General features: G+C 40.8%; 1 protein-coding gene across 1 annotated transcript in view; it reads left to right on the forward strand.

The window, feature by feature from the left end:
- The window catches only part of Gpat4 (glycerol-3-phosphate acyltransferase 4), a 37,544-nt gene that overhangs the window by 2,394 nt on the left and 12,250 nt on the right, over positions 1-22,900 (forward strand). Inside the window, exons 2-3 of the mRNA XM_027395299.2 lie at positions 17,280-18,276; positions 22,608-22,677. Coding sequence (XP_027251100.1) covers positions 18,112-18,276; positions 22,608-22,677 — 235 coding nt within the window. The 5' untranslated portion in view covers positions 17,280-18,111. The remainder of the gene's footprint in view (positions 1-17,279; positions 18,277-22,607; positions 22,678-22,900) is intronic.

Genomic DNA, 22,900 nt, shown 5'->3' on the forward strand with positions numbered 1-22,900 from the left:
GCTTATACATGAATGAGAGCTTCCAGATCATCTTATTCAATATCTTCATCTATCTTACTCTCTCTTTCTTTCTTTCTTTCTTTCTTTCTTTCTTTCTTTTTTTAAACAAGCCTTCAGGTCATTGACTTGACTTGTCCAGACTGATAGTTCTAAGAGGCTATGTTAAGGCTAGAAAGAACATACCATTTTCCCAACCCCATATTAGGTCTTCCTTTGCCACAGTGAGGTGCCACTTTTAGGTTGCCTTGAAGTGTCTGATAATCATAAAAGGTTTAGATGAGTTAACGTGAACTTTCTCAGGGAAATAGAATAGTACAATGGGAATATCCTTTTATTTTAAAAATAAATATGGAACAAAGGAGAAGTTCTGATTATAGCTTTTAGAGGGCTTCAGAAAATACTGGCTTAAAAATGGTTGGCAATAAGAATAAGATAAAAGAATTTAGATAACTTTTACTGCTGTTTAATATAACGTCACAGGGGATCATAATAGGGATGGGGATGAAGCTCAAGTGGTGGGTCACTCAGAATGTTTGAGTCCCTGAGTTTGATTCCCAACACTGTTGGGAAGCTTAGTAATAGAAATTAGACTGATTGGAAGTATGCTCGTGGTGTTTTCCTTTTCCTTGTGTGTGTGTGTGGGGAGGGCATGAATGTGATGGGAAGGTCTTTTGTAGTCCAGGCTGGCCCTCTTATCTTAACCTCCCTAGTGTTGGGTTGCTTTACTCTTGATGGCTAAGAGAAATACATCTTCCCATAGCCCTTTCATGCTATTAACATAAACATCGGGCTGAATGGGTTAGGTTTTGATAAAACAGTATGCATTTCCTAGCAAACTTTATGCTACTAAATTCCTGATAAGAAAGACCAATATATTTTCAGTACAGTCATGCGGAGATACTGTTCTGAAAAGTGCATTCATTGTTAGGGAGTTTGTTATTGGAACATTATAGAGGACATTCACACAAAGTAAAATGGCTAGAGTGTCTATTAGTAGTAAAATCTTGGGGGACCACTGCCTTTATTTAGGTGCTTTGTTATTGACCAGAATGCCTTTAGGCAGTTAATTTTTTTCCCAGAAACATATGAATTATGGAACTAGGAAACCATGAATGTTACAAGGCCCAATTAAAGGAATTTCTTCAAGTGTGTTGAAGGTTTTTGTTTGTTTGGGTTGTGGTTTGCTTTTTTTATTTTAAATAAAGGAACAGGTGCATACAAGCAGAAGATAACTATTAGCAAGATTTCTTGCATGAGATACAGGATGCTTTAAATGGGACAATTTCATTGAGTCTGTATGTTGATTGGTTCAGGGCTGGAGTATTTTTACAAGAGGACTAAGGGTTGATTAATGAGATTCCCTATGCAAGTAATATAACTGAGTTACTTGGATCATATTCTATCCATTGACAGCATGTGGTAAAACTGAGTATTGATTATAGTCCATCTTTTTGGTTTTGTTTGTTTCCAAGACAGGGTTTCTCTGTAACTTTGGAGCCTGCCCTGGAATTCACTGTGTAGACCAGGCTGGCCTCGAACTCAGAGATCCACCTACCTTGATAGATTCATATGGTGGCATTACTGAATAGGTGAAAAGTGAGAAATGTCTAACTGTAAGAAGTCACACACAGGCCAGGCGTTGGTGGCGCACGCCTTTAATCCCAGCACTCAGGAGGCAGAGGCAGGCAAGTCTCTGTGAGTTGAGACCAGCCTGGTCTATAAGAGCTAGTTCCAGGACAGCCTCCAAAGACACAGGGAAACCCTGTCTCAAAAAACCAAAAGAAGAAGTCAGACACAGGAGCTATGCCCTTCAGAGCTATATCTTTCTGTATTCCACCTTTGCTTCCTGTCTACCATGAAGTGAACAGCTTAGTCCATCATGCATACTGCTGTTATGTCTTGCCTAACCCTATGAAGCTAGGCAACCTTAGACTTCATGAACCTCTCTGGAGCTGAGCCAAATAAAAAATTTCCCCTTGAGTTACTTGATCATTTTGGTCATAGTCAGAAAAAGTCTAGCACAAGTGCATGGCTATAGTTTTATTTGTGTTATCAGTTTTCACACTTAATGTGGAGTTTTTCTCCAAGGAGTGCTGTGAACAAGCAAACCCTAGACTGTAGAGTGCTTTGGATTTAGACATGAGTATAGTCTGTGTTTATTGTGCATGGTTGTAAATTTGCTTTCAGGATGTCCAGTTGTGAGTTTGTAACCAATATAGTAATTGTCATACAGATGGAATTTAATGGGAAGCAGCCCCATCTAGTTGACATAGTGTCCTGGTTTGCTTTCTATTCTACCATGTGGTGGTTTGAATGAGCTGTCCATCATGGTCTCCAGCTTTTGAATGCCTGGTCCCCAGTTGTTGGCATTGTTTGGGGAGGCTTAGGAGGTGTGGCTTTGAGGTTTCAAAAGTCACATGCCATTCCTGCTTAAATTCCCACTCTACTGCTTGCTTGTGGTTCAAGATGTAAGCCTTCAGCATACTGTGGCAGCTACCGTGCTCTGTCCTCACAGGCTTTTATTCCTCTGTAACTATAACCCCAAATAAACCCATCCTTCTATAAGTTCCTTGGTCATGGTGTTTTATCAGAAGAATAGAAAAGTAACTAATAGACAGGGTGACCAAAAGCAACTTTGCAACCAAAGGTTCGATATGGCCAATCACTGTTGATCATTGTTGGAGATCAGGAAAGGAACCATGGAGAAAATCTGCTTACTGGCTTGCTCAGTGGACTGGTTCTTCTACATCAATCATTAATAAAGTGCCCCACATACATGCCCACAGGCCAGTCTGATGGAGATAACTCCTGTTGAGGTTCCTTTTCCCTAGGTAAATTTTTTGTTGAAGCAGGGTTTCTCTATGTAGCCCTGACTGTCCTAGAACTCATTCTATAGACCAGGCTGGCCTCAAACTCAGAGATCCATCTGCCTCTGCCTCCCAAGTGCTGGGATTAAACGTGTGCAGCAACACTCCCCGCTTCTCAGGTAACTTAATTTGTGTCAGGTTGACAAAATCTAACCAGCACAGTTGACCCTCTTGTCAGCTTGACACAGACACATCGCTGTTAAACCACTGTTAAAATCACTTTGTTATTCCCAAGACCTCATGTATTGTAACAGTATAAAATGGTATAATTTTAGAAGTGCTGCAGTCTTTAAAACTTTGAGGTAAGGTCTCTATTACAGTGATTCTCAACCTCCCTAATGCTGCAGCCTTTTTTTTTTTTTTCCAGAAGTACATTCTTTATTTCTTTAGATGTGCACATACAGACACTTTCAAGGAAATTTTACAGTTTAAGTTGACTCTCCATTTCTTTTTATATTAAACTAAAGTTCATAAAGAAATACTGAAGGACTGTTTCAAAAAACCTTATCTTCAGTAACCTCGGCAATGGAGGGTGAGAGGTAGCACTCCCCTCCCCTGAGACCTTTATATTTACGCTCCTTGTCGACCAATGATCAACTTCACAGCCTCCTGGTGAACTTCCATCATTATCTCAATATCATCTTGTCCAACAAATGTCATTCATTCTTCTCTGCTTTCCCTGTATTGGCGGTAAAGGATATAGGCAATTGCTGCACTTGCTGGGATTCTCAGTACCAGGGCTATTTTTTGAATACTGGACAGGCTTGTCCATGAAGTGGCCATTTTCTGCTGTATCCTCTCCTCTGGAATCCCGTGCCTTCACCTTGCACCTTACTGCACCTTACTCTCACTGCTGCCTGGTCGCTGCCAGGGTGAAGCACCCAAGCAGGCAGCTATATAGCAGCCGCTTGCCCCGTGCCCAAGGCACACCTGTGCCAATCAAAGCCTGTCTCGAAATCTGACAGTCGAATGCTGCAGCCTTTTAATATAGTTCCTAATGTTGGAATGACCCCCAAACATAAAATTATTTTTGGTGCTACTTCATAACTAATTCTGCTGGTTATGAACTGTAAATATCTGTGTTTTCTGATGGTCTTAGGCGACTCCTGTGAAAGGGTCTTTCAAAAACCCCAAAAGGGTCATGACCCACAGGTTGAGAACATCTCTACCAGGCTGGCCTTAAACTCAGAGATCCACCTGCCTCTGTCTCTGAACTGCTGGGATTAAAGGCATGTTGCCACCATGATTGGCAAAAGTTCCAACACCTTAAAAGTCCAAGGTTTCTTTAAAAATACATATTCTCTTAAACTGTGTGTTCCTGTAAAATAAAAACAACATATTTTAAAACTTTCTTATTTTAAAGGGAAAGGTCCAGGACACAGTTAGATCAAAGCAAAACACATCATACAGCTATGCGAATAACTCAGTGTTTCATAACTGGGAACTTACTCATGGTCTTCTGGGCTTGTCCCATTTTTCCATCTCTAATGATAGGGAGAGAAAAACACTTCCTCGTTTATTAGTTGGAAATATATTATTTTTAGAATTTCCTTTTAAAAGTTTTAAATTACTATTTGCTAAAAATATAAGCATATATACAGTTTTTACTTTTATGGTGGCTGCTTTTAAAAGTGTAAAAGTGATATGCTAGTTAGTTTGCTTTAATGATTACACAATGTATATTAGAGTATCATATTAAATCCTTTATATATAGCTGTCAACTAAAAAGTTTTAAAAACTTGGGCTGATGAGCTTACTCAGTGGGTAAAAGTGTTTGCCACTAAGACTGACAAAAAATAATTTTTAAAAACCTTGTATGTTTATTTACTCACAATGTTGGAGATTGAGCCTAGGGCCTTGCACGTTGCTAGACAACTTCACCATTGAACCACATCTGTCACCCCCTTGAGTTTTTGAGACAGAATTTAATGCAGGCTTGATTCCAAGTCTACATATAACTCATTGGCTTTTGTCTGTTTGTTGAGACAGGCTCTATGTAGTCCTGGCTGGCCTGAACCTCACTGTGTGGACCAGGATAGCCTCAGACTTGGAGATTATGTGCTTCTGCCTCCTGAGTTCTGGGATTAAAGATGAACACTACCATACCCAGCTGCTATGTTAATCTTTGAAACAGAGTCTATAGTTCAGGCTGTCCTGAAACTCACTATTGTAGTCCAGGCTGGCTTCAAACCCATGACCTTTCTGGCTCAGCCTCTCAAGTTTTGAGGTTTCATCTCTGAGCCACCATTTCCAGCTTTCTTTCTTTTTTGAATTGGCCTTGAACAAAACATAAACCATCACAATATGTTTTGAAGGGCTCCAGTCGGCCCACGCAAGTCAAACATGGTGCCAACAGTTTTTGCCTTACCTTTCTCCGCCATTCCCTCTAAATCATTAGATTACAGATTACATTCCTGAAACTAGCCACCAAGGTCTATTCTCTTATTTAGCCACTTCCTCCTCTTGAAGCTGACTACCAAGATCTAGATATCAAAATATTGAAGTCCAGCAATTAAAAAGCCCCTTTTTGGCTGCCCTAATTAAACATGCCCAATCAGTAGTAACCAACTATCCTAACTCGGGTTTCCCCCGTTCCCTTTATAAACTGCCATTTGCCCTTGGGCCACATCTGTCTCCTCTCTATCCAGAGGCAACCCTTTGTCCCTCCAGGACAAATGTCTCTTCCTTCTCTCCTGTGTTCCTTTTCCCTTCTCCTTTGTCCAGAGAACTTAGTCTTGAAGTATCCTGTTCTGACTTCAAGGTCCTTTCATGTTTAACCACTTTCCTAAATTAGTTACTGCATTTTGTATTTGCACTAGGAGTACAAGGAGTTGCAGTTACTGTGTATCCCATACTTGATAAAGCTCTCTTTTTAGTTTGACACATACTTGTGAATGTAAAATGGTATCTAATAATTCTGATTTGCATTTCCCTTTTTGTTATTATTTGCCATTCATATGTATGTCCTTTCTAGGTGTCCAAATGTTATTACCACTAATTATGCTGTCATGTACTGACATCTAAAATGTTTATTAAATTTGTGTGTGTGCGTGCTCGTGCACTTGCAGAGGAGCTTCTGTGTGTTCTATGATGTGAGGGTAGAAGTCAGAGGAACAACTTGTCAGTTCTAGCTCTTTCTTAAGATGGTTTCAGTATGTAGCTCTGGCTGGCCTGGAACTTACTATGTAGACCATACTGGCTTCAAAGTCACATAGAACTGCCTGCTTCCAGTTCTGGGATTATAGGCGTGCGTCAACATTCCCAGTTGGTTTCTCTTTCCATCATCTGATTCCCAGGGATTGAACTCAGGTCATTAGGCTTAGTGACAAGCACCTTTATACCCTGAGCTATCTCACTTGCTTTTTTAACTGGCATTAAAAACAAAAAAAAATCTTCTTGCACAAAGATTCAACAGTCTTACTTGAAACATGGAAGAACTGCTCCTAAACTGGTTTTGTTGTTGTTTTTAAACCTGTTGTAGTTTTGAATTCAGGCCCTTTTGGCTTTCACAGCAAGTGCCCTTACCAAGCCCCACATTGGCATATTTTAAAATTTATTTTTATGTGTACAAATGTTTTGCTTGCATGTATGTAAGCAAAACATGCATCCAATGTGCCATTTGAGACCTAAAGACCATGTTAGACACCCCCCCCCACACACACACACACACTGGAACTAGAGTTATAACCTTATGTATATGTGTATAGACCATGTGGGTGCTGGGAACCAAATCTGGGTCTTCTGCAAAAGAAGCCATTGCTCTGAACCACTGAGCCATTCCCTACCTACCTACCTCCCCCCCTCCCTCCTTTCTGGTTTTTAAAAATGTGTGTGTATGTTTTACCTACAGTATTGTGTACACCATGTGCCTGTAGTGCCTGCAAAAGCTAGAAGAGGGCATCTAATACCCTGTAGCTGGGGGTTACAGATGTTTGTGAACAACCCTGTGAATGCTAAAAACCTATCCTGGGTCCTTTGCAAGGACCGTGCTCTTCACTGATGAGCCATCTCTCCAGCTTTCATGCTGTTGTTTCTTAAGTGAATGATACTGTTTATCAAAATGCTTGTTCTTCCCTAGGTATAGGAGACCTTTCTATTGTTTGGAGTGAACTTGGTGTACTATGTTACTATCCAGTGCTAACTGATGAGTTCAGAATGACCTTGGGGGTTGGGGGAGAACAAGACCCTCAACCAAGCCCTACTCTTTCTAGTGAGCTGAGTCATCCTTTGCCTATTGTGTTCTGACTATACCTTGGATAATTTATTTTACCCAGAGCAGATTTCAAATGTACGTATATTGGTGATTCTTTAGGTTCACTTTACCTTAGCCTCAGTGCTTCTCTGTATCAACTGAGCTGCAGCATCCCATTCAGGCTATTCTTTCCATTTCACTTCTGAGAAAGAGTTAAAATGAAGTCAGCCCTGCTGTGCCTGGGAGTCATGTTTGCCATCACATCAGAAGTGAACATTTGATAGGTCTGAAGTTTATCCCACCCAAAAGTAAATGTGAAGTTATCCCAGGAGCAGAACAATCTCTAGACTTGGGATCTGATTTGAGATATAGTCTTACTTCTCTTCTGTGGTTTGTCTTAGTTAATATTTATTTATCCCTTAGAGCTTATAAAATGCTAAGGTTGGACTGGATTCTTAGTGGTTAAGTCATAACTGTGATTTGTCATCAGGTTGTTGCCTCCAGCTTTGAAATGATAATTAATGTTTATATTTTCAATTTATCAGGCACTAAACTGATAGCTTGATGTGATAGCTTGATGTGGTTGATTGGTAATGTTGGTAGAGATTTTAAGTGCTTAGGTTCCACAGTTTGAGAGACCAGGAGACAAAAAACTCCACGGTCCCACTTACTAGTTTTTAATAAAAGTAATTTAAAATTTACAAACTATACAACTCTCCCATTTAATACACACACACACTTGCCTCTCTGCCTTCTATCTCCTGCTTGAGATACAAACCTCTTCTTGCATGTTCCTGTCTCTGAACTACTCCATGCCTTCTCCATGATAAAGTAAAACTAGAAACTGAGCCAAAGTAACCACTCACACACATAAAGCATCCAGTTCAGTAGTTACTATATGAGCAGATATGTGCAAGAATCACCAGTCAAGTTAGGACATTCTCATCACTTTAGGAAGAACCGATACTTTAAAAAAAAAAATTTATGTATTAGAGGTTTTTTTTTTAATTTAAATTAGAAACAAGCTTCTTTTAACGTGTCAATCTCAGTTCCCTCTCCTTCCCCTCCCCTGCACCCCACTGACCCTCCTATCCCAACCCCTTTCTGTTCCCCAGGGAGGGTGAGGCCTTCCTTGGGGAATCTTCAAAGTCTGTCATATCATTTGGAGCAGGGCCTAGACCCTCCCCAGTGTGTATCCCTCTGTGAGAAGAGGGCTCCCAAAGTTCATTTGTGTACTAGGGGTAAATACTGATTCACTACCAGTGGCCCGTAGATTGTCCAGACCTCCAAACTGACTTCCTCCTTCAGGGGGTCTAGAACAGTCCTATGCTGGTTTCCCAGCTATCAGTATGGGGTCCATGAGCAACCCCTTGTTCAGGTCAGCTGTTTCTGTGGGTTTCTCCAGCCTGGTCTTGATCCCTTTGCTCATCGCTCCTTCCTCTCTGCAACTGGATTCCAGAGTTCAGCTCACTGTTTATCTGTGAGTGTCTTCGTCTGCTTCCATCAGCTACTGGATGAAGGCACTAGGATGGTATATAAGGTAGTCACCAATCTCATTATCGGAGAAGGACTTTTAAGGTAGCCTCTCCACTATTGCTTAGATTGTTAGTTGGGGTCAACCTTGAAGATCTCTGGACATTTCCCTAGTGCCAGAATTCTCTTTAAAACTATAATGGCTCCCTCTATGATGGTATGCCTTTTCTTGCTCTCATTCCATTCCTCAACTGATGGAGAAAATGTGGTACATTTACACAATGGAGTACTACTCAGGGAAAAAACAAAACAAAACAAAAAAATGGAATCTTGAAATTTGCAGGCAAATGGATGGAACTAGAAGAAACCATCCTGAGTGAGGTAACCTAATCGCAAAAAGACAAAAATGATATGTACTCACTCATATATGGCTTTTAGATCTAGAACAAAGAAGTAGCAGCCTACAATCCACACCACCAGAGAAGCTAGGAAAGAAGGAGGACCCTAAGAAAGACACACATGGTCCCCCAGAGAAGGGGAAAGGAACAAGATCTCCTGAGCTAATAGGGATCATGGGGGGGGAGAGGATGACAGGAGGGAGCAGGAAGAACCTACACCTTTTAAGTGTTAGTCTTAATCTTTAATCTTTCCACTTTTCTGCAGTCCTAGCTGCCACTAATCTATTTCTGTCTTTATGGACTTGTTGATTACATTTAAATGAAATCATGTAATTTGTGGTCCTTTGTATGATATCTGGAAGATACTGATGCACAGAAGAGGGCATTAAGTCCCCTGGAACTGACATTATAAATGATCCCAGCCTTCATATGTGTGCTGAGAACCCAGGTACTTAGGCAAAATAGCCAGTGCTCCTAACCACTGAGCCATCTCTCCAGTCCTTGGGTTGGGTTTTTAATATTGTGCTAAAATTTATACGCCCATAACTGCTAGTAATACTAATTCTCTACCTTAAGGGTGACCAGAATAAGTCTCGTTTTTCTAGTTGACAGCCACCTTAGTTTCACCTGAATGATCTCTAACACAGAATGATTTTTACCAGAGTCTGCAACCTAAGATGCAGCTTCATATCCTCTCATAAGCTTTCTTACCAGTGTACCAAAATTTGTTTATATTCCCTTCCCCCTTTTCTACTTAGAGAGTTAGATGCCTTTTACTTATGGGTATACATCATCAAAGATGGTTAGTGGTTTTCTCAGATTATATTTGTTCTCGGCTGAGTTCATTGGTAATAATACTGAACCCAGCTTCAGCTACACATGAGAATCACTCGAGTTTCCTAGAAATACTTAAAAAATTCATTTTTTTGAACACAAATCCAGATGTCCTTGGGACTTTCTCTAATTACCAGGAAGTTCTAGTAAGCAAGTCTGCCAGTGAGGCAAGTGTTTATTTCATGGTAGTTTGGGAAATAAGGTGCAGTTGTTAAAGAGTTTGGGCTAGGAGACAGAGACCCTTGTTCTAATCCCATCCTGCCACTCACCGGTTGTGTGACCCTGGCAAGTATTATCTCCTCAGCCTAGTGCATTAAGTAGTCTCCCTCCACATAGATTGTCATTCATTTTGTTGCATTAAATAGTAGTAGTCTCCCTCCACATAGATTGTCATTCATTTTGTCTGGACTGAGGCCTGGGTGACTCACATGTATATCCTGATGGAGCCAATTGTGGACCTAGAATCACTGTGGCTGGGTCTGCTTCTAGCACATAATGCCTCCAGCCCCACCATCAATACCACTGGTTTCTGTCCTCTTGAGAATTACTATGATGGTCTTATGTTAACTTATGAATTCACACAGTGTGCTGTCTTTAAGCACAAAACATTTTCTTCACTCTGATTTCAACTGTGAGGACCATGGTATATATATTGGGTTTTTCTACTGAAACATATTTATACATCATTATAGCGATCCAATACATGTGTGCACTTTAATCATGCTAGTGTAAATAAATATTTCTATCTCTAAGCAATCATTTTATATACTGGAAATGCCATACTCTTCCAGCCATTTTGGAATCTATTATAGATTATTTTAACCTGTTGTGCTTAAAAACAGTACTTACCTCCAGTTGGACTTTGGTGCTCCTTGCTTAAGTTACATTTATTTATTCATGGGTATATGTGTGGGCATGTGTGTGCCAAAGCACAAGTGTGGAGGCCAGAAACAGCTTGTGGGAATCAGTTCTCTCCTTTCAGGAATTGAACTCAGATCATCAATCTTGGCAACAAGTGCCTTTACTTCTGAGCCATCTTGTGGTCCTGGTGCCCCTTATTGAACTTCCTCACACCTCATTCCACCCTGCTCTTCTATTTAGTGATCACTATTCCAATTCATTCCACAGAGTTGAGTAAACTGTTTCCACAGGTAAGAATATGTGATGCTTGTCTTTCTGTGTCTGACAGAATTTGCTTAATAAATTGACCTCCAGTTCCATCCATACTGCTGTAAATGGGAATTGCATTTTTTATGGCTAAATAAAATCTCATTGTGTATATATACCACACATACTTTGACCACTGTCTATTGAAGGGAGCTGAATTGATTCCTTATTTTATTATTTGGATACATACTAGGATATATTTTAGTTGTTGTGAATAGTATTGTGAAAAACATGTATCTTTTGGTTGTAATGATTTCCTTTCTTGGGTAAGTAGTGGAGTTGCTGGATCATATTGGAAGTTCTTTTTTTAATGTTTTGAGGACTCTATACTATTTTTCCATAGTGACTAGCTAGTACACCTCCTACCAATAGTGCATTCACGTTCCCTTTTCTTACCTTAGCCTGCATTTTTTCTTTAATGATAGCCAGGTATTATATTGTGTGAGCAGTCCTTTCAGTCAGTAGGTATTGCGGAACAGGAGCTGAAAGAGATTGAGAATTTGACCCCAAATCCCATTCACTATTAAGGGAGTAAGCTAGGGTTTAAACTACAGGATGTCTCTTGAGTGAACTAAAACTGTTACCTACTGAAAATCCTGAATGCAGTTTTAAAGATGCTGAAAGGATAAATGGTGGCATTAATTCTGAGAGGCACCTGTAACATGTAGCCTGTGTGGTATGTGTATTTCTCTAGAGATACTATGCAAGTAGCTGAAACTTGGTATATTTTTTCACTTTCTTCATAATTGGTATTTACTGTAGACATTAGTCTGCTTTTAACTAGGAGGTTGTATTTTTGATATAGTGTTGTATATGGCCCACACTGGCCTCAAAATTGTGGTCCTCCTTCCTGATTAAGCCTTTTAGGTGTTAGGTTTACAAACTTCCACGTCCTGATAAAACTGTATATATAGGTGTGTTCTCCCTACGTTGCTGCTGTGTGTGTTTGGGAATAGAACCGTCAAACATAGCTAAGCAGGTGTTCTGCCGTGATCTACACCCATATTCATTAATTCATATTCTCTCTCTAAGATTTGTTTATCTACATATGTGTCTGTCTGTCTCTATGTGAGTGTATGCAGGCCACTAGAAGAAAAAGGTATCCAGGTGTCCTCTCACCCTAAACCTGGGTCTCAAATGTTTCTTTCTATTTCTTTATTTAGTTGCTTATTTTCTTACCTAGCTTGGCTGGAAGCCAGCAATCCCTAGTGATCCTCTTTTTCCACCTGCCTCAGAGCTAGAGTTACAGTTGTGCTCTGGACACCAGGCTATGTGTGTGTGCTACAATGTGAACTGTGGTCCTCATACTTGTACAGCAAGTTCTTTTGATCACTGAGCTATCTTTCCAGCTTGTCCCTTTTTAAAAAAAGATAGTGTGCTACTGTGTTCTGCTGATGGGGCTTGGTATTTTTTTTTTTTTAGATATTTAAAGTGCAGGTGTACCTGCTTCCTTTTGCATATGCATTAGTATATGGTTTTAACTCCAGCCCTATGGATATTTAGACAAGGTAATTCTTTATTACAGAGCAATCACATACCTGACAATTTTAGTAGCATCACAGCTCCATTGCACCAGGTGCCAGTAGTATCCCTGTTCTGAGTTATAATAACCAAATATACCTGAGTTGTTAAATGCTCCCAAGGGATATAAAAAAGGAATCAACTCCAGTTGAGAACTATTGCTTTTATTTATTCTTAGGATATACTTCTGTAAGTGGTGTTGCAAAACCTAAGGTACCAACATTTAAGCTATGACTATTGCTAAATTATCTTCAAAGAGATCATAACATAACATGTTAACCCTTAATCAGTGACATTTGAGGGTATTTTACAATTTTCATCAACACAGTGGTTTGGTACAACTTACCATAGTATGGTTGGTTGGATGGTTGGGGTTTTTTGAGACAGTCTCATATATTCTGAGATTCCTGAAAACTTAACTATATAGGTAAGGGTAGCCTTGAATTTTGATCCTCCTGCCCCAGCCTCTTGGGTACTGGATTACATGCATGGGCTACCACACCTGGCTTAAATAGAGGTTTAAATAACATTTTTTTCTTTTATAGTTACCTTTTTTTAATTGAGCACTTGCTGCTTGGTGAGAATGTAATTTTCATTTTTTCATCCTCCCTCTCTCCCTCCCTCCCTCCTTCCCTCCCTCCCTCCCTCCCTCCCTTCCTCCCTCCCCCCCTCTCTCCCTCCCTCCCTCTCTCTCTGCTTGTGGATTTTGTGCCCTATGAAACAACTTTACCTCTAAGACTATTTAAAATTTGTTGTCCAGAACTCAAAATAATCTTGATTTTCTTTGGGTCCTGTTCCACTTTTATTAATGTTGCTGTGGCAAATACCAATTTTAGATGAGAAGGGGATGTATTTGTCTTATACTTCTAGGTTGCAGTTCATCACTGCAACTTGAGGGAACCCAAGCAGGTAGACTGCTGGCTGGCTTGCTCATTTATTCTTAGCTACCTTTCTCATATAACCCAGGACTATTTGCTAGGGAATGGTGTCACCCATAGTGGACTGGCCCTCTGTGTCAATTAACAATCAAGACAATCCCCAGCAGACATGTCCACAGTTTAGTTTGAGCAGTCTTTTCACAGGGGTGTGTGCGCGCGCGCGCGCGCGTGTGTGTGTGTGTGTGTGTGTGTGTGTGTGTGTGTGTGTAAGCTGGTGTAAAGTTGATACAGACAGCTAACTAGGACAGTTCCTTGCAGAGTATGAATTATTATTGGTATCTAATGTGTGACAAGCATGTACTTTGCTTTAAAACAAAAAGTATCCCTGTGTAAACAATTTAAATTTTAATATGTGTGTATGTACATGCACACATGTGAGGGCATGTGTGTGGACATGTAAAGATCAGAGGGTAGCATTTGGAGTCAGTTTTCTCTTCCATCCAGAGATCATACTTGGATCATCAGGTTTGCACAGCAAGCATTTCTGTTTACTGTGCCATCCCACCAGCCTTAAACATTTATTTTTGATGAAAGGGCAATTTTATTATCCCTTTAGAGTTACCATATGACATCACTTTTTACATGTTCTGACAGTCACGGTCACCTGGTGAAGATATGAGTTACTTCTCAGAATACTTTTTGAAAATATTTCTGCGTTTAGGAGTGGTAGTTATAGCTCCTGCCGCATGCCTGTGACTAGATATGAACTGGCATAGAGGTTTAAATGAATTTAAATAATTCATTTCCCAATCTTTTCTGGGGCTCCTGTCTTTTCCTACTTTGTGTTTGCTTTTTCACTTGATTGTTGTCTATAGGTTATTTGTTCACTGACTATTAGCAATGTATCCAGCACATACTATTTGTCCAGTGAGTATATATTGAGTTAGTCACTCCAAGGATTAAGAACATTGGATTAAAAAAAGTTTAGCTAGCTCAGCACTTGGCTCTGTCTCTGACTACAATGAAAGTGTCTTCCTTCCTGACACTCAGAACTAGTTGGGTCTTGTGTTTTTCTCTGAAACAGTTGAGGAGCTTTTGGTTGATTGATTCTCAGTGTTTGGCAGGAATCTGGCTGTGGAAGCTAAGAGAGTAAGCAAATACTAATTAATGGCTTCCTTACCATGTAGTGTTGTATGTTATATGAGGCAAAGTGATATCTTCTAAATGAGCAGTTTTCTGATACTTCGGTTGCTTGTAACTTCAATATTTCTACTAATCCTCCAAGGTGTGTAGGATATTATTTTATAACTGCAGTTTATTGTTTCCTCAACTTCTAAGAATTTATGTATTGGTGTTGGCCAGAGAACTTGTCAGACTAGTTCATTGTTCTCTGGTTTGGAGTCCAGCTTTCATGAGCAAGTACTCTAGGAGGGGTGGGGTGAGGGGTAGAGGTTACCACCTCTCGTGGAAAAAAGGATAGGTATAAGCCATTTCTGTGAAGGCTCAGTGGTCAGTATTTTAGGCTCTTTCAGGCCCTGGTTTCTGTCACACATCCTTATTTCCATTTGTCTTTAAAATTGTAAAAGCCATACCAAGCTCTAGAGCCTTATAAAGCAAACCATATCCAGATATCTGTGGTTGGCCAACTCCTGAACTAACTGAAGAAATGAGTGTGTTGCCACATGTGTTTATTTTAGTGTTTTGGGGACATGAACCCAGAATAACCTTGGGAATTCTCAACTGATTGTGATGCAAAGAAGAAATGTTCAAAACTTTGACATGTGGGTCAAATTTGGTATGTGACAGTCACGCTGAGCCCATGGAACGAGAGGTAACCTTGGGCAGTGGGACAGAGGGCTCTGGCTGCATCTTCTCATGGGAATGCTGGCTAAGGGGAACAAGAGCCAGGATAGAGGGTAGATTGGAGGTATGGCCCTTGAATTAGGCTAGACCCTGAAAGGGGTAAGAAACACAGTGACGTAAATTCCTCAGTCACTTTGGGGATGAGGTTAGAAATCTGGCATGTTTAATAAGGAGTTTAACCAGTTTATAAAAATGAAAAAAACACTCGTGTACTTCAGTTCTGAGAACAGTAAATTCTGATATATGACTCCAGATCTATCCTGTGGTTTTTCTCAATAGGAAATCCTATAGCACTTTGCATAAATAAGGCACTGATTATTTCAGGGTAGTTTGAGATGTAGAAAGCCATAAATGTTGTTAAAGAACATGGAGTAAAGATAATCCCTTGTCTTGACTTCTACTGTACTAATAGATTGTGTGACTCTGGGAAGTTTAGTTCTTGCCTAAATTTTATTGTCTTCATTTGTAAATGGTAGTGGCGATGACTCCACCATAGAGTTGTCAGGAGAGTATATGAGGACAGTGTGTGAGTAATGCTTTCAGCTCAGTGTCAAATGGGATACTATTTTCAGCCAGGCGTTGGTAGTCCCAGCACTCGGGAGCCAGAGGCAGGTGGGTCTCTGTTGAGTTCGAGACCAGCCTTGTCTACAAGAGCTAGTTCCAGGACAGCCTCCAAAGTCACAGAGAAACCCTATCTCGGGAAAAAAAAGGGGGGGGGATACCATTTTTCTATTACATTTGCTTATTTTGTGTGTGTATATCTACACATGCATGTTCCATGGTGCATATGTGGAAGCCAGAGGGCAACTTGTGGGAATTAATTGTATCATTTGGGTTCTAGGGACCAAACTCGGGGCCTTAAGCTTGGCTGCAAGGCCCTTTACCCACTAAGCTACTTCACCAGCTCTTAGATAACACATAAAACACTAATCAAAATTGGTGGTAAGTCAGTACCTATTTGTTCAGTTTCTTGAACTATGTATTGGGACAAAACTAGGAGGTCATTCCTAGGAAGTAGCTCTGTTATAGAGTATTTGGCTCGTATAGTCAGTGAGCGGCCTGGGTTCTATCCCCCACACTGCATGGTAAACATTTTTGCTAGGAAGATTTGATAGGATGCTTCAGAGTTCAGGATTTGGCATTAGTAACTTGTATTTGGAATGAACACTATATTTTGGATTACTTTTTTTTTTTTTTTTCCTGGACAAGGTTTCTCTGTAGCTTTGTAGCCTGTCCTGGCACTCGATCTGTAGACCAGCATCAAACTCACAGAGATCCTCCTGCCTCTGTGTCCCGAGTGCTGGGATTAGAGGTGTGCCAAATGTAGTGGACAGGAAGGGCTTAATTTCTATGGAAGAAATGTAATAAATATCTTGTAAAAGTTTAAATGTGTATTTCCCTTTCCTCTACAGTTCTGTTATTCTAGGAATTTTGCTGCTACTAAATCATATATGGTAGGATTGTTTAGCACAGCAATATTTAGCAAAAAGGTAGCATTAGTAGTGTCTAGTCTTAGAAGATAAGTTACCTTAATCCTGGTATGTTATTTTAGTTGCAAACTGTGTACCCCCAAAGAGTGGGGGAGCTCTGTTTTTACACATAGAACTCTCTTCCAAGTTAATAAGTAAAAAGCAACGTGAAGAACAGCATGCCTTGTTAGTAATGCCCTCCTTTTTGTTGCCTGGTCATGAGAGGGACAGGAACAAATGATTTTCCTGTGTGAGTAGAAATTACAGTGGGAAGAATACAAAACTAGCCCCACCTGTTATGTTATGGGACAAGTCAGAAGGCAATTTGAATTCCATACTATACCCTTACTTTTCAAAATATGTACTATCTGAAAGTTGGTGTGGCTATAGTTCCTCTCATTGCAGTTCAAAACACTGTGGAAATCTTTTTGTTTTGTTTTGTTTTTTCCATATGTGTATCTATTTGCTTGCTTCCTTTTGACCTTGATGATTGGAGAAGCTGGCTGTGGTTTCACCCTAAAACAGCTCTCCCTTGCCACACATAGACGCACAGAAGCACATTGACATTTCTCCTCTTGCTTTGTGTGACTGATGGTGTTTCTGTTTTCACCCCCCAGCTCTGGCAGCATGTAAACAACCTTTTGCCAAGAACCCAGGTCACCACTGAGAAGGGTGCCTTAAGGGAGAAGAATATCAGAGGACACCAATGCCAGGCGTGTCTGGAATAGTGCTCGGTACAGGCAGTATGAGACATTCTGTGCCAGCCTCTGTTTGTTACTGGCAAAGGCTGGGACTCTCCGGTTAGGAGGGTCCTGGGGCAGCCAGCACCAGGAGTGCCCCCCCCTCCAAGGGAGCATGGGACCAGCTATGAACTCTTTACAGTGAACTCAGTTTTAGCTTATGAAGGAATTTTAAGTAAAAGTTACTTCTGTATACTGACATTGAGAAGCCTTTGGTGTGAAGTGCCAGCAATTACCCTTGTCTACTGGAGTTATCAGGATTCTTCTGGCACCGAGGTGGACTCTTCTTGGTACTTCTGGCAACACAGACCTTTAGGACAAATTCACCTGTTGAATGCTTTGGGGCAGGAAGAAAGTAAAACCTTGGAAGCAGCCCACATAGCTGAAAGCTCTTCTTTGCCACTCACTTGCCTGGAAACTCAGTCAGTACTCGGATGCTGTTCCTGAAGCCTTGTCCTGCCTCATTGACCACAGCTCTATCTACGCCAGGAAGACCTGGAATTTCTGGGGTGCTCCTGTGGCCCTTTTCTGCTACTGTTCTGCACCACAGCTCTGTATTTAGGCAGTTGGATGACATGAACTTTGAGATGGAGTTTGTCACCCGTGGGAGACTGGCTTCCTTTCCAAGACTTGTGCTGTTGGAAGGGACCATCTGAAGACGTGTTTGTGTGTATAAAGGAGGGCACCAGCCTGACCTGCATCCTCCACCATGTTCCTGTTGCTGCCTTTTGATAGCTTGATTGTCAACCTTCTGGGCATCTCTCTGACTGTCCTCTTCACCCTGCTACTCGTTTTCATCATAGTCCCTGCCATTTTTGGAGTCTCCTTTGGTATCCGAAAGCTCTACATGAAAACATTGTTAAAGATCTTTGCGGTAAGTTGTACTATTGTGATAAGTTTCCTTACAGGGTAGAGAAGGACATTAGCAGGAAGAGTGGTACTTAGCAGGAGTTCTTTTACCTTCTACATCACAGTGGGGCTTAGACATCAGAAAGTGCCTCATGCAGAACAGGTAGTAGGACATAAGGCTTCTACTGATGGGCTCCATTTGCCGTCTCCCACAGCAATCTGAGGTCGATCCTTGCATTCATGCAAAAAGAATGCACAGAAAAGAACATTTCACTTTTTCAGAAAGAGAATACATCAGAACTTGACATACTGCTGAACAGAACTGGTTGTATTAAATGGAAGCAGATGTGAAACAGTATGGCCTAGAAGTTGACCTATGCTACAAGACTTTAATATGTAGACAAGCAGTTGCTACTTTAGTTGCAGAATGTTTTCAGTAGTCACCAAATATTCAGGAATTCTTTTTCCACAGCTGAAACTGCATAATTTGAGTACATTAGTACCATGATAATATAATGCACTCGTTCATGTGATACCTTATAGGTTTGTTTGGTTTAGTTGGTGGTTCTCTGGCATGCTTTGTAAGCACTCTGCAGTCTTTAATTTGTTTTCCCACATTCTTTTAGTTTCATTGAGTTCTGTAGTATTCACTGCCCTTATAAGAACAAGATGGGGCTGGAGAGGTGGCGTAGGGGTTTAGAGCATGTACTGCTTTTTCTAGAGGACCCAGGTATGAATCCTAGGATCCACATCCGGTGACTCATAACCACCTACAACTTTAGCTCCAGGGGAATCCAACACCTCTGGCCTCTGGGATCTGCCCTTAGTTTAGTGCACAGGCACACACAGATAGGCACACATATCATATAATTAAACATGATTTTTTAAAAATTTGAAATTAAGGTGAAATAAAAAGACTACAAATCCAGCCATTCTAAACACAGTTCAGTGGCATTCCATATGTTCATGTCATACAGCCACCTCTTCTACTGCCACATATTGCTATCATTTCAGAGGAAGTTCTTAAGCCAGGTACAGTCATCCCAGAGTAGGGGATAACTAATGCAGAGGTAGTCCAAACTAAAGAAGAAGACCCCTTCCTCGCTCAGTAGTCTGTCCTTGTTTCCTCTTCTAAGGCCCTCCTGGCTAGCACAAACTGTGTTCTCTGGATTTACCTATTCTAGATAATTCCTGTGAATAGAATCATACACAATGCACTCTTGTTTGACTTCTTTGACTTAGTATTTTCAGAGCTCACCTACATGGTAGCAGTTGGTACTTTTTGGGTATTAGGTATGGTTGAATAATAACTCAATAGATATCTGTACTATGGTTTGCTTATGCATTCATCTTTGAACTGTTTCCACCTTTTGGCTACTGTAAATAGTGCTGCAGTGGACCCATGTCAGGAGTACCTGTTTGATGTTACGTTTTATTTCCGTTAGTGTTTGTGTTAGCCTGTGTGTTGGTGAGCATGTGTGCATGTGGGAGCCTGAGGTTGATGGTACCCATTTTCCTCAGTTGCTCTTCCACCTTAGTTATTGAAGCAAAGTGTCTCAGTTAAATCCAGAGATTGCTGATGTCTGTCTAGTCTTTCTAGCCAATGTGTAGTGGCGATCCTGTCTCTGACATCTGAGGCTGAAATTACAGGTGGGCCATGATGCCCACCTGGCATTCATGTGGGTCCTGAGGATCTGAATTCTGGTCCTGATGCTTGCATGGCAAGTGCTTTAAGCACTGAGTCATCTTTCTTGCCCCTAGAAATTGCCATTTTAAAAACAGGTATGTGTGTGTGTGCGTGTGCGTGTGCCCTCTCATACATGGTAGGCATGCACTCTACCGATGAGCTCAATCCTGTGAATTAATTATTTTTTTTTTTTTTGGTCTTTTCAAGACAGGGTTTCTCTGTGACTTTGGAGGCTGTTCTGGAACTCACTCTAGGCTGGCCTCGAACTCACAGAGATCCACCTGCCTCTGCAAGTGCTGGGATTAAAGGTGTATGCCACCAGTGCCCGGTGTGAACTAATCTTAATGGACTCAAAGAATTGATGCTGCTTTCATCAATGACAGTACTTAGATACAGGTTAAGATGTTATCAAACTTTGGAAAGTATATATATATATATGTGTGTATCCATGTATATACATCTATATATACCTACACTTGTATGTGTTGATTGATTGATTGATTGGTTTTGAGAAATGCCCAGATTTGGGCTACTATAGCATTCTTCTGTCATAGACTTTTGACCTATAAAAAACAAAGTTTCTCCAAGAATAAGGTGCTGGCAGCATTATCTGGTCAATGCCTGCTTCCTGGTTCATAGACTTTACTGTGTCCTCAGGATGATGGAGCTTGATGGGATTCCTTTTATAACCCCATTCCTTTAAAAGGATTACTCCATTGTTTTAGGTGTATATGTATGTGCATCATGTGAGTATAGGTGTAGTGGAGACTAGAAAAGGGTGTCAGATCCCTTGTAATTGAAAGAATATGTGGTTATGAACTGAATTGTGGGTGGTGGGAATCAAAATCCAATCTTCAAGAGCAACAAGTGATCTTAATGGCTAAACTATCTCTTCAACGCCTATAACCTTATTCTTGAGGGCATTTCCTACATAACCTTATCACCTCTGAATAATATCATATTAGAGATTAAATTTCAGCAGAATTGTAGAAGACAGGGATTTTTGTCTCTGGTGGGGCGTTGGTGGCACACATCTTTAATCCCAGCACTCGGGAGGCAGAGGCAGGCGGATCTCTGTGAGTTGGAGACCAGCCTGGTCTACAGAGCGAGTACCAGGATAGGCTCCAAAGTTACACAGAGAAACCCTGTCTCGAAAAACAAAAATTAAAAAAAAAAAAAAAAAGATTTTTGTCTCTGGCATAGAATGACTTATTTTACCTTTTAAAAGATTCTTAATTTTTCCTAAACTGGGATGATATGCATATTTTTAGAATCAGAAAAAGCTAAAAGATTATCATAATTCTTTGGTTCTCCCTCCTAATTACACATTTTAATCACCCAGGGAAACATTTAAGTACTTATTTTAGGCTGCAGATGTAGCTTAGTAAAGTATGTTCTGCATTTACAAAGCATTAGGTTCAATCTCCAGCACAATATAAAACAGGTTGTAGTGGTATATTCTAACATCAGTGCTCAGGAGGTAGAGTCGGGAAGTCAGAAATTCAAGGTCATCCTGGGTGAGTTTGAAGCCAGTTTGGGATGCATGAAACCCTCTCAAAAAAAAAAAAAAAATACTTATTTTGGGTACCAGTATCTTGATCCATTAGTCTTGTCATGAGCAATTTTACAAAGCTCTCCAGGTAATTTTGCTGGCTTTTGTAGGGAAGTGGTCTGATTCCATCTTCTTGAATGTGAACATATTTAGTGATTTGTTTCTCTCTCTCTCATTCCTTACCTTCCCCCTTATCTCCGCTCTTCCCTCCCTCCTCCCCTCCTTTGCTGTCTTAGACATTAAACCCTAGGGCCTCATGCATGAGGTGAGGCAAGTACTCTACCACTGAGCCACAGACCCTGCCCTTAGTGAATTGTTTCTAGGTCAGATGTTCTTTTATACATTAGGAAGGGGTCATCAGTTTATCCTACCAGTACATAAATTAAGCAGCAAGTTGGAATGTACCTGGTTGACTATTTTGAGTGTATTTGGGGGATTCTGACTGGTCAAGGGATCAGGTAGAAGACTGCAGACTCCGAGGAAGTTCACTAAAGTCACCAAAGAGGAGGAAGAATCCTGAAGTAAAAGAACAGCCTGCTGATGAGTCGGGGTCTTTTAGATTTCATCTCTCAGACTCATTGTTCCTTTGGCCTATCACAAGTTGCATCTACTTCTATGTTGTTGGAGTTCATTGGTTTCATCAGGGCGTGCACAGATAATTTTGTTCATTTGATTCCCCAGAACCTACCTGGTGGAAGGGAGAGAACCAGCCATCTCCTCACAAGTTGTCCTCTGACCTCCACATGCCCACTCCATACACACACATACCCCACACAAATAAATAAATGCTGTGATGATGGGTATCCTTTCAGGGGTAGGCTGTAGTTAAAAGAGACATGTTTTACTAGCCACTTTCCTAAGTGCCTGGAGGCAGATCCAGGCAATGAGAAAAGCACCCTGAACACCTTGTCATGGCTTCTTGACTTTTTAGCACTTTACTGCTGGGAACTCAGTGTGTGTTCCTGGTCAGTAAGTCGGAGCAGGGTGAGTCCTCTTTGGAAGGTGTGCTGCTTTACCTCATGTCAGGCAACTAAATTGTTCACAGGCTAAAGAAGTAGGGTGATTACTGATTAAAAGAATATCACTCTTGCTGTCATTTTACCATTTTCCTCCTCAGTGGGCTACCTTGAGAATGGAGAGAGGAGCCAAGGAGAAGAACCACCAGCTTTACAAGCCCTACACCAACGGTAGGATTGGGTGCCTTAGTGTTAAAGAACCTCTGAAACAATACCCAGAGTCTTGTAGAGCCTTAGTCCTTACTCTTGCCTGTAACTTGACCTTCTGGTAAGTAGAAAACTCAGGCAGGTGTTGGGCAGTTAGTGAGTAAAATGCTTGCTGTGCATTTACATGGGTTGGATCCCCAGACCCATGTTAAACCTAGGTTCAGTGACATACTCCTGTAAAATTCCA

The sequence above is a fragment of the Cricetulus griseus genome (assembly GCF_003668045.3).
Source record: "Cricetulus griseus strain 17A/GY chromosome 1 unlocalized genomic scaffold, alternate assembly CriGri-PICRH-1.0 chr1_1, whole genome shotgun sequence".
Classification (NCBI taxonomy): Eukaryota; Metazoa; Chordata; class Mammalia; order Rodentia; family Cricetidae; genus Cricetulus; species Cricetulus griseus.